Below are 13,369 nucleotides of genomic sequence, written 5' to 3'. Positions count from 1 at the left end.
TGAGAGCGTCCTGAGCGGGAATTCCAGAGCATCAGCACTAGAGAAGATAAGTACTGGCCATATTGGCAACATAGATCCCCTAAGGGGGAAGAAGACACGGAACCGCTGGTCGAGTAAAGGACTTTTGCTAAACAGGACTGTAGTGTCGAGCTGGGTTGTGGTGAAGTAGTGAGGAACAATGAATACAGAGAATGAATAAGAGGAAAGAGGAAGGACCTGTGTGTGAAAATGCTCTGTATCGTAAAGGAAACGTTCATCAAGATATGTACCCACTATCTCCTGTACATAATCCCTTCACAGTTATCCTTAATATTGTTGAGCGAGTATGTTCTGTTCCGAGTATGCTCGGGCCGAGCTCCGAGTATTTACAGCTGCTCGGTGATATGGTTGAATCGCTCCCGTGTGCATGATTTGTGACTGTTTGACAGCTTTATTACATGTGAGGAATGTGTAAGAAACAGACATTCCTCACATGTAATAAAACTGTCAAACAGTTGCAAATCATGCACAGGGGAGCGATTCAACCATATCACCGAGCAGCTATAAATACTCGGAGCTCGACCCGAGCATACTCAGCGAAAGGGTTAATAGAACATACTCGCTCAACACTAATCCTTAAGTAAAAAGCTTATTTTTGACTGGCTGTCTCCCTTATTGAACTGTCAAACATCTGGTCCTGGTTAACTCAAGCCATCTGTTCCATGTGGCCTGCAAGGGCATAGCGTCCCCACAGCATATGTCCACACACCCAGCAAGAATCTCCACTACTATTACTGCTACTATGTACAAGAATATAACTGCTATAATACTGCCCCTATGTACAAGAATATAACTACTATAATACTGCTCCTATGTACAAGAATATAACTACTATAATACTGCCCCTATGTACAAGAATATAACTACTATAATACTGCCCCCTATGTACAAGAATATAACTACTATAATACTGCCCCCTATGTACAAGAATATAACTACTATAATACTGCTCCTATGTACAAGAATATAACTACTATAATACTGCCACTATACATAAGAATATAACTACTATAATACTTCTTCCTATGTACAAGAATATAACTACTATAATACAGCCCCCTATGTACAAGAATATAACTACTATAATACTGCCTCATATGTACAAGAATATAACTACTATAATACTGCTCCTATGTACAAGAATATAACTACTATAATACTGCTCCTATGTACAAGAATAAAACTACTATAATACTGCTCCCTATGTACAAGAATATAACTACTATAATACTGCTCCCTATGTACAAGAATATAACTACTATAATACTGCCCCTATGTTCAAGAATATAACTACTATAATACTGCTCCCTATGTACAAGAATAAAACTACTATAATACTGCTCCTATGTACAAGAATATAACTACTATAATACTGCTCCTATTTACAAGAATATAACTACTATAATACTGCCCCTATGTTCAAGAATATATCTACTATAATACTGCCCCTATGTACAATAGTATAACTACTATAATACTGCTCCTATGTTCAAGAATATATCTACTATAATACTGCTCCCTATGTACAAGAATATAACTACTATAATACTGCTCCTATGTACAAGAATATAACTACTATAATACTGCTCCTATGTACAAGAATATAACTACTATAATACTGCTCCTATGTACAAGAATATAACTACTATAATACTGCTCCTATGTACAATAGTATAACTACTATAATACTGCTCCTATGTACAATAGTATAACTACTATAATACTGCCCTTATGTACAAGAATATAATTATTATAATACTGCACCTATGTACAAGAATATAACTACTATAATACTGCCCCCTATGTACAAGAATATAACTACTATAATACTGCCCCTATGGACAAGAATATAACTACTATAATACTGCCCCCTATATACAAGAATATAACTACTGTAATACTGCTCCTATGTACAAGAATATAACTACTATAATACTGCCCCCTATGTACAAGAATATAACTACTATAATACTGCTCCTATGTCCAAGAATATAACTACTATAATACTGCCCCTATGTACAACAATATAACTACTATAATACTGCTCCTATGTAGAAGAATATAACTACTATAATACTGCCCCTATGTACAAGAATATAACTACTATAATACTGCTCCTATGTACAAGAATATAACTACTATAATACTGCCCCTATGTACAAGAATATAACTACTATAATACTGCCCCCTATGTACAAGAATATAACTACTATAATACTGCCCCCTATGTACAAGAATATAACTACTATAATACTGCTCCTATGTACAAGAATATAACTACTATAATACTGCCACTATACATAAGAATATAACTACTATAATACTTCTTCCTATGTACAAGAATATAACTACTATAATACAGCCCCCTATGTACAAGAATATAACTACTATAATACTGCCTCATATGTACAAGAATATAACTACTATAATACTGCTCCTATGTACAAGAATATAACTACTATAATACTGCTCCTATGTACAAGAATAAAACTACTATAATACTGCTCCCTATGTACAAGAATATAACTACTATAATACTGCTCCCTATGTACAAGAATATAACTACTATAATACTGCCCCTATGTTCAAGAATATAACTACTATAATACTGCTCCCTATGTACAAGAATAAAACTACTATAATACTGCTCCTATGTACAAGAATATAACTACTATAATACTGCTCCTATTTACAAGAATATAACTACTATAATACTGCCCCTATGTTCAAGAATATATCTACTATAATACTGCCCCTATGTACAATAGTATAACTACTATAATACTGCTCCTATGTTCAAGAATATATCTACTATAATACTGCTCCCTATGTACAAGAATATAACTACTATAATACTGCTCCTATGTACAAGAATATAACTACTATAATACTGCTCCTATGTACAAGAATATAACTACTATAATACTGCTCCTATGTACAAGAATATAACTACTATAATACTGCTCCTATGTACAATAGTATAACTACTATAATACTGCCCTTATGTACAAGAATATAACTACTATAATACTGCCCTTATGTACAAGAATATAATTATTATAATACTGCACCTATGTACAAGAATATAACTACTATAATACTGCCCCCTATGTACAAGAATATAACTACTATAATACTGCCCCTATGGACAAGAATATAACTACTATAATACTGCCCCCTATATACAAGAATATAACTACTGTAATACTGCTCCTATGTACAAGAATATAACTACTATAATACTGCCCCCTATGTACAAGAATATAACTACTATAATACTGCTCCTATGTCCAAGAATATAACTACTATAATACTGCCCCTATGTACAACAATATAACTACTATAATACTGCTCCTATGTAGAAGAATATAACTACTATAATACTGCCCCTATGTACAAGAATATAACTACTATAATACTGCCCACTATGTACAAGAATATAACTACTATAATACTGCTCCTATGTGCAAGAATATAACTACTATAATACTGCCCCTATGTACAAGAATATAACTACTATAATACTGCTCCTATGTACAAGAATATAACTACTATAATACTGCCCCTATGTACAAGAATATAACTACTATAATACTGCCCCCTATGGACAAGAATATAACTACTATAATACTGCTCCTATGTACAAGAATATAACTACTATAATACTGCCCCTATGTACAGGAATATAACTACTATAATACTGCTCCTATGTACAAGAATATAACTACTATAATACTGCTCCTATGTACAAGAATATAACTACTATAATACTGCCCCTATGTACAGGAATATAACTACTATAATACTGCTCCTATGTACAAGAATATAACTACTATAATACTGCTCCTATGTACAAGAATATAACTACTATAATACTGCCCCCTATGTACAAGAATATAACTACTATAATACTGCTCCCTATGCACAAGAATATAACTACTATAATACTGCCCCCTATATACAAGAATATAACTACTATAATACTGCCCCCTATGTACAAGAATATAACTACTATAATACTGCCCCTATGTTCAAGAATATAACTACTATAATACTGCTCCCTATGTACAAGAATAAAACTACTATAATACTGCTCCTATGTACAAGAATATAACTACTATAATACTGCTCCTATTTACAAGAATATAACTACTATAATACTGCCCCTATGTTCAAGAATATATCTACTATAATACTGCCCCTATGTACAATAGTATAACTACTATAATACTGCTCCTATGTTCAAGAATATATCTACTATAATACTGCTCCCTATGTACAAGAATATAACTACTATAATACTGCTCCTATGTACAAGAATATAACTACTATAATACTGCTCCTATGTACAAGAATATAACTACTATAATACTGCTCCTATGTACAAGAATATAACTACTATAATACTGCTCCTATGTACAATAGTATAACTACTATAATACTGCCTCTATGTACAAGAATATAACTACTATAATACTGCCCCTATGTGCAAGAATATAACTACTATAATACTGCCCTTATGTACAAGAATATAACTACTATAATACTGCCCTTATGTACAAGAATATAATTATTATAATACTGCACCTATGTACAAGAATATAACTACTATAATACTGCCCCCTATGTACAAGAATATAACTACTATAATACTGCCCCTATGGACAAGAATATAACTACTATAATACTGCCCCCTATATACAAGAATATAACTACTGTAATACTGCTCCTATGTACAAGAATATAACTACTATAATACTGCCCCCTATGTACAAGAATATAACTACTATAATACTGCTCCTATGTCCAAGAATATAACTACTATAATACTGCCCCTATGTACAAGAATATAACTACTATAATACTGCTCCTATGTAGAAGAATATAACTACTATAATACTACTCCTATGTACAAGAATATAACTACTATAATACTGCTCCTATGTACAAGAATATAACTACTATAATACTGCCCCTATGTACAAGAATATAACTACTATAATACTGCCCCCTATGGACAAGAATATAACTACTATAATACTGCTCCTATGTACAAGAATATAACTACTATAATACTGCCCCTATGTACAGGAATATAACTACTATAATACTGCTCCTATGTACAAGAATATAACTACTATAATACTGCCCCCTATGTACAAGAATATAACTACTATAATACTGCTCCCTATGCACAAGAATATAACTACTATAATACTGCCCCCTATATACAAGAATATAACTACTATAATACTGCCCCCTATGTACAAGAATATAACTACTATAATACTGCTCCCTATGCACAAGAATATAACTACTATAATACTGCCCCCTATATACAAGAATATAACTACTATAATACTGCCCCCTATGTACAAGAATATAACTACTATAATACTGCCCCCTATGTACAAGAATATGACTACTATAATACTGCCCCTATGTACAAGAATATAACTACTATAATACTGCCCCCTATGGACAAGAATATAACTACTATAATACTGCTCCTATGTACAAGAATATAACTACTATAATACTGCCCCTATGTACAGGAATATAACTACTATAATACTGCTCCTATGTACAAGAATATAACTACTATAATACTGCCCCCTATGTACAAGAATATAACTACTATAATACTGCTCCCTATGCACAAGAATATAACTACTATAATACTGCCCCCTATATACAAGAATATAACTACTATAATACTGCCCCCTATGTACAAGAATATAACTACTATAATACTGCTCCCTATGCACAAGAATATAACTACTATAATACTGCCCCCTATATACAAGAATATAACTACTATAATACTGCCCCCTATGTACAAGAATATAACTACTATAATACTGCCCCCTATGTACAAGAATATAACTACTATAATACTGCCCCCTATGTACAAGAATATAACTACTATAATACTGCTCCCTATGCACAAGAATATAACTACTATAATACTGCCCCCTATATACAAGAATATAACTACTATAATACTGCTCCCTATGTACAAGAATATAACTACTATAATACTGCTCCTATGTATAAGAATATAACTACTATAATACTGCTCCTATGTACAAGAATATAACTACTATAATACTGCCCCCTATGTACAAGAATATAACTACTATAATACTGCTCCTATGTACAAGAATATAACTACTATAATACTGCTCCTATGTACAAGAATATAACTACTATAATACTGCCCCCTATGTACAAGAATATAACTACTATAATACTGCCCCCTATGTACAAGAATATAACTACTATAATACTGCTCCCTATGCACAAGAATATAACTACTATAATACTGCCCCCTATATACAAGAATATAACTACTATAATACTGCCCCCTATGTACAAGAATATAACTACTATAATACTGCCCCCTATGTACAAGAATATGACTACTATAATACTGCCCCTATGTACAAGAATATAACTACTATAATACTGCCCCCTATGGACAAGAATATAACTACTATAATACTGCTCCTATGTACAAGAATATAACTACTATAATACTGCCCCTATGTACAGGAATATAACTACTATAATACTGCTCCTATGTACAAGAATATAACTACTATAATACTGCCCCCTATGTACAAGAATATAACTACTATAATACTGCTCCCTATGCACAAGAATATAACTACTATAATACTGCCCCCTATATACAAGAATATAACTACTATAATACTGCCCCCTATGTACAAGAATATAACTACTATAATACTGCTCCCTATGCACAAGAATATAACTACTATAATACTGCCCCCTATATACAAGAATATAACTACTATAATACTGCCCCCTATGTACAAGAATATAACTACTATAATACTGCCCCCTATGTACAAGAATATAACTACTATAATACTGCCCCCTATGTACAAGAATATAACTACTATAATACTGCTCCCTATGCACAAGAATATAACTACTATAATACTGCCCCCTATATACAAGAATATAACTACTATAATACTGCTCCCTATGTACAAGAATATAACTACTATAATACTGCTCCTATGTATAAGAATATAACTACTATAATACTGCTCCTATGTACAAGAATATAACTACTATAATACTGCCCCCTATGTACAAGAATATAACTACTATAATACTGCTCCTATGTACAAGAATATAACTACTATAATACTGCTCCTATGTACAAGAATATAACTACTATAATACTGCCCCCTATGTACAAGAATATGACTACTATTTATGCCACTATATGTGATATGTCTTTTTTTTTGCTGTTGAGACACTGCTTTTGTTATTCCTTTGATTTTCCTCTATTATTCTCTGTTTTCAGCACTTTTATTCCACGACTGCTCCCTGGGATAAATCGTTTTTTCTTCTGGCTCCTGTTTGCCGGTAGGAGCGATCGTGTGGATGTCAGCTACAAAGTATTTAACTTTGACTGTCTGTTTAAGCAGCACGTGCAGGACTGGGCGATTCCCATGTGAGTATAGGGGACAGAATATTTTTGACAATTTATTGAAGTAGTAGACATTTTTAGTAATATTAATATTATTTTTACATTCACCCTGATTGTATCCCTCATTGAGAGCTTTTGCATCTTGACGCTTTCTTAGAACCACCCTGGGTCTAGCATAGGCCCATATCACTGTCTTGAGTTAACAATTTTTCACAGGTGTGTCCATATAGCCGTCTGAATTTGACATACACGGCTATGAATTGGACAATGAAGGTACTCCAGTGCATTTTAATAAAAAAGCAAAAAAAAAAAACAATAAAAGTTTAAAGGAATTCTGTCACCAGGTTTTTGCTATGTAATCTGACAGCACAATGATGTAGGGACAGAGACCCTGATTACAGCAATGTATCAGTTTACTGGGTGCAGCAGTTGTGATAAAATCACGCTTTTATCAACTGCAAATCTAGCAGAGCTTGTAATGCTGACCTGTGTATATCCCTGCCCCCACCACTGATTGGCAGCTTCCTGTATACACTGTATCAGTGCGCGGGCGTGGTTGGACCAGGAGGCACGAGATACCTAATCCTGCAGTGATAATTTCTTGCTGATAAAACACTGATTATATTGAAACAGTAAAACAGCCTAGGAAGTAACACATCGCTGGAATCAGGGTTTCAGCCCCTACATTATGCTGTTCTCAGATTACATAGCAAAACTTAGTAACAGATTTCCTTTACTACATTAACTAGAGAGAAAGAAAAGTACAGTACCACATTTGAAAAGAAGTAAGCCACAAAAAGGGATCACTTTTGCAATAATAAACAATGAAACAAAAATAGAGCAATGCAAAGCAACAGTTTGTTTACAGACGGCGCAATGAAGCTTATAAAAATAAGAACACCTTACTAACAGTTAAGCATGGTGGAGGATCCATAATGCTGTGGGATTGCTTTGCTGCGTCTGGTACTGGAGGCCCTCACCATATCACAGGAATCATGAAATCAGAGAATTATCAAGAGATTTTAGAGCGAAATGTCCTTCCCAGTATAAGAAAACTTGGTTTTAGTTGAAGATCATGAGTCCTCCAGCAAGACAATGACCCAAAGCACACATCCAAAAGTACACAAGAATGGTTGAAAAAGAAAAAATGGATTGTTTTAAAATGGCCAGCAATGAGTCCTGACCTCAATCCCATTGAAAATCTTTGGGGTGAGCTGAAATCTGCCATTGGGAAAAATAACCCGGCAAACATTCAAGAGCTTGAACAAACTGCAAAGGAAGAAAATTCCAGCTGAGAAGTGCAAGAATCTTATAGATGGCTACAAGAAACATCTGGAGGCTGTCAGCAATGCCAAAGGGTGGGCAACCAGGTATTAATTAGGGGGGCCTTTATTGCTGCACATGCTGTTTATTCAGTTTTTTCTTTGAAAGTGCAACATTTAAGTTGAAAACCAATGTTTTATTGTCGTATTACTTTGGACAAATAACTAAAAAATCCTGAGGATATAACTTTGTACAATATCTTCAGAAATAAATGGAAATGTATTAATCTATGAAACAAATGAAGGGGTGCCAATAATGGTGAGCAGCACTGTGTATGTCAGATCGCCGCCATACCATGTGAAGACAAAAATGGTGGTCAAATAAAGAAAAGACATGTGGATACCCCCGTGGGGGCAAAGATAGGGAATAAACCCCACACGTATCTCCTCCGTGAGATGAGGCTTCCTCAGGGGCAAAAGTAAGAAAGAAAAAACACAACAATAAGGAAAAAAAATTACATTCAAAAAGCCTTTCTCATAGGATGCGTGATAACTTACTGATCGATAGGGGTCTGACCGCTGCTCCATTCATTATCCATGGGGCTGCTAGATAAAGCGGAGTGCCGTTCCAGAGGGGACATGTGCAGCGCCGCTCCACTCAGTGCAGGATCCAGCGGTCAGACCCCCGCCGATCTATAAGTTATTATTTATCCTTTATTTACTGGACAACCCCTTTAACTCCATCGTAAAGGGATGTTTTACAGAAACATGTCAGTTAACCACTTCCCCTCTTGCATTGCAACAGTGTGTCACAGTGAACCGGTAATTCTCACAAAGTGCCGTACTATTATGGAGCAGTGATGGTGCGGACTCAGGAGCTGGGTTTGTGCCGGCACTTGTCGTTGCTGCTGTGTATGTAATATAGAAAACGCTCAGCTCCGGCAGGCTATATCAAACACTATGCTGATCTGAGTCTTTAACCCCCTTAGATGCTGTGGACAAAACATTGCCATCTAAGGTGTTTGTAAGTAGCTCCATCACCCCCTTGGCGCTCCACACTGCAACCACAGGGAGCCCTAACAAAGACCCCGTAGTCTGCCATTTGCATACACAGCTCATTGACAATCAGGAATGCAGAAATGTGCTAAGATCAGTTGTCATCTCCCCTCCCACACTACATTGTAGGACAATATTTTATGTTACTCCAGTAATGAGAATATATATTTTTTAGAGAAAAGACTCAAGAGGCCTTACTGCAGCTGAAGTCCTGGCTGGAGAGGAATCCACAGGTGGTGGCGCATTTCCCAGTGGAGGTTCGATTTGCCAAGGGCGATGACATCCTGCTGAGTCCATGCTACCAGCGAGACAGCTGCTACATGAACATCATTATGTACAGGTGAGACAGCTGTATGCATGACATCCTGGAGCACATTACATATAGGGCGCCCCCTATTGGGAATCTAATGAAATGTTAACTTTATGTTCATTTACTTCCCCCCTACAGGAAAAGCAGTGTATAGCAGCAAGTCCTCAGTCCTATGGTGGGACTAGGTTATAATTGGGCAGCATTTTTTTTTTTACGGCCACTCCTTTCAATGGACAAAACATTGAGCTTGCAATTTGGGGTATCCAATTTTTGGCAGAGGTCTAAAGTCCTTAACGAGTGATTGAGTTAGAATCTTCTGTGGGTCTGGGGGCTTCTCCAGTTCCTAAGCGGAAACTTCTCAGCTACAAATTTGCCCAAAGTTCATGTAAGAGACTTGGATCTCAAGTGCCAAAAGCTGCCATTAAACTAATTGAACTCAATGCGAATTTCCCAAAATTCATAGACTCGGATGAATTCAAATTTCGGAGAATCACTTTGTGAAAATCTTGAAAAATGGATGAATTCTAAAGAGCTGGAAAGAGATAAATAAAAGTGAGAAAATAAAAAAAATATATGTTCACCGAACCCCGGCCCTGAGCTCTCTAGCCGCGCAGCCTCTATCTGCTTCCCTCTGGTCTTTAGGCTTCTTCTCCTGTCTCGTCCCAGTATATTCAGCCCTTTCATGCCGGCAGGATTTCAAAACGTCATGATGTTGACTCATAGTGTTGTAACGTGAGTCATCCCAACAGCGAGACATTGCATGAGGTCTAGTGTGGAGGGGCAGATGGCACACGGACGCGGTGGGAGAAGTAGCTAGAAGAGCAGACCGAAGTGGAGCGGGGCGGTGCGGCAATGTAAGTTGTTGTTTTTTTAAACCTACATTTACTATCCTGTGAGAGAAAAAAAAAAATCACAATCAATTCACAGCAAATAAATTCGGAACAAATTTGGGAAGATCTGCCAAGTCGAATTTCAGCAGTTTCTTTCATCACTAGATTCTATAGTTTAATACAGCCAAATGTCACCACCAAGAATACAACATCCCCATCATGGAGCATGGTGGATACAACATCCCCATCATGGAGCATGGTGGAGGCAGTAACATGCTTCATTGTTTGTACAGGTACAGGACAAAAATCAGCGAAGCATAATATCAGCAAATCTTGGAGAAAACTTGCTGACGTCTGCACGAGAACTGCCAGTTGATGTTTATTATTTTATTGTTATATGGGGCAGGGAGTAAAACTGATGGAGTCTTGTAGACCACTACAATATTCAATAAAGGGGAAAGCTGTCTCAGGCCTTTATGCCTCTGTCATTAGTTATTTGTGTTTGAAAATTGGAAACTAGAATGAAGCAGAGCCCTCCAACTTCGGCGTGATCATTCCATGATCTTGTTCGAAAGGGGACAGCAGAGCATTTGGTCAACAGACACTTAATGTTTTTGGCCAGCTTCTGAAGCCAGAGCTGATGCATTTGCCAACCTGGCACAATACGTGCCATTACAAGGTAGAAGCCATACTGTCACATAACTTTAAGTCCAGGACGTGGGGAATTTCGAACTAACTAATAATTCTTCCCCTTAGGCCATACGGGAAAGACGTTCCGCACCAGGATTACTGGTCAGAATATGAGAAGATTATGAAACAAGTTGGAGGACGACCCCACTGGGCTAAGGTACGGCTGATAGATATGAAACAGATGCTCCCGGGCCATCCAAATTTTTGGAAAATCCTTCATAATGTTTTTGGATTCTCATTTCTGACCAATTTTTGCTAGTTTCCATGTTTAAATTCAGCAGACCTGGTAAGACCCCCCATGTCTCTAGTATGACCCGCACCGTTTTCATTCATTCACAGGCCCATACTTGCACTCGTAAGGATTTTGAGAAGATGTATCCAGCATTCGGCAAATTCAAAAGCATCAGAGAGAAAGTCGACCCAACAGGGATGTTCCTCAATACCTATCTTGAGAAAGTCTTCTACTGAGGAAGACACAGTGGTCAAAAAAAAAATCTTCATGAATATTCCTTTCTGCCCACAGAAGGTTTTCCTAAATTTTCATTCTGCTCAGAAGTTTTTGGACTTGGTGTAAAGTTCCTCCCAGCTGTGCTAAATGTTGTCCATCCCAGAACCACGTCGCTCCATTTCCAGATTCACCTTAAATTATATTCACCTTTGAAAAAGGAGAACAAAATGAGTAATTTGGCACAATGAATAAAGTTTTATTAGTAGATAAATTCCGAGTATTAAAATATACAAAGTCACAAAAAGTAGGGGAGTAAGGTGCAAGGTGCCGGAGAATGGGGAATCCCTGGGAGGGCAAGACAATCACAGTTGTTAAATGCATAAATATGTGACCAAGGGCAAGTATAAATCAATAAATAGAAAGGGGGAATAAATATGGGACAATTAGAGGGCTCATCCCCTCATAAAATAACAGAAGCCTCATAATAAATACCTAATAGAAAATATGTGCAAATCACAAATAATGCCTAGTGACAAGAGGTGAGGTCTCATGTTGTACAAAAGTGTAACCACAATGATACATATCAAAAGCGAGGGATGAGTTTCAGTAATGTCCCAATGAGTTCCCAAAGTCCTGAACAGTTTCACTCACCCAGAATGGTCAGAAGAGAGGAGCCCACGAATCTCAGAGAACCCCAGGATGGCACAGATGGGAAGGAATGCGCCCCGACGCGCGTTTCGCCGGTCTTTCTCAGTAATACAAGGTCTATTCACCTTGTATTATATTCAACTTGTGCCATTCTGTCATGGTGAAGAAAGAGGCCCAGAGGGGCCGAGCCATCTTTGACTGTCCAATCACTCAATGCACTTAGCATGTAAGTCTGTTAATTCATAAATGGTTGACCGGTTCGACTTTTCTCTTCTGCCAATAAATTCATTTTAGGTTCCTTCATCCTTTCAAGTAGAATGATCAAATTTAACAATAAAAAATATGACAAAAAATCCAAAAATAGTCTGTGTTTGTTTTATTGGCTAAATAGTTCTGACCATTGGATTGTGGACACAGGCTTGGCAGTTTAACCTGTGTGTTTGAGCTATGGGCCCCATGTTCAGAATCTGTGATTATGGGGCGTACTCTTCCTTCACGTAACTGAAATTGAAAGATATAGTTCTGTCCATAATCAGCTACTCATTCCCAACCTCTACGTATTTTTTCCGAACCGCTCCTGTGGAAACACAGTACCATTTTTGTGAAGCTCAATGATGT

The 13,369-nt window shown here is 36.5% G+C and overlaps 1 protein-coding gene across 2 annotated transcripts in view; it reads left to right on the top strand.

Annotated features, from left to right (window-relative positions):
• LOC141258753 (L-gulonolactone oxidase-like) overlaps positions 1 to 13,064 on the top strand; it is a 421,305-nt gene extending 408,241 nt beyond the window's left edge. For both annotated transcript variants that reach the window (XM_073673834.1, XM_073673835.1), the window contains exons 9-12: positions 7,382 to 7,531; positions 10,001 to 10,165; positions 11,722 to 11,812; positions 11,995 to 13,064. In XM_073673834.1, coding sequence (XP_073529935.1) covers positions 7,382 to 7,531; positions 10,001 to 10,165; positions 11,722 to 11,812; positions 11,995 to 12,123 — 535 coding nt within the window. In that variant the 3' untranslated portion in view covers positions 12,124 to 13,064. The remainder of the gene's footprint in view (positions 1 to 7,381; positions 7,532 to 10,000; positions 10,166 to 11,721; positions 11,813 to 11,994) is intronic.
• The last annotated feature ends 305 nt before the right edge of the window (positions 13,065 to 13,369 follow it).

This window comes from Phyllobates terribilis, unplaced genomic scaffold (genome assembly GCF_046119375.1).
Source record: "Phyllobates terribilis strain yellow unplaced genomic scaffold, ASM4611937v1 Scaffold_3__8_contigs__length_932513732, whole genome shotgun sequence".
Classification (NCBI taxonomy): Eukaryota; Metazoa; Chordata; class Amphibia; order Anura; family Dendrobatidae; genus Phyllobates; species Phyllobates terribilis.
The sequence above is the reverse complement of the archived record's forward strand: the minus strand, read 5'-3'. Positions and strand labels throughout refer to the sequence as shown.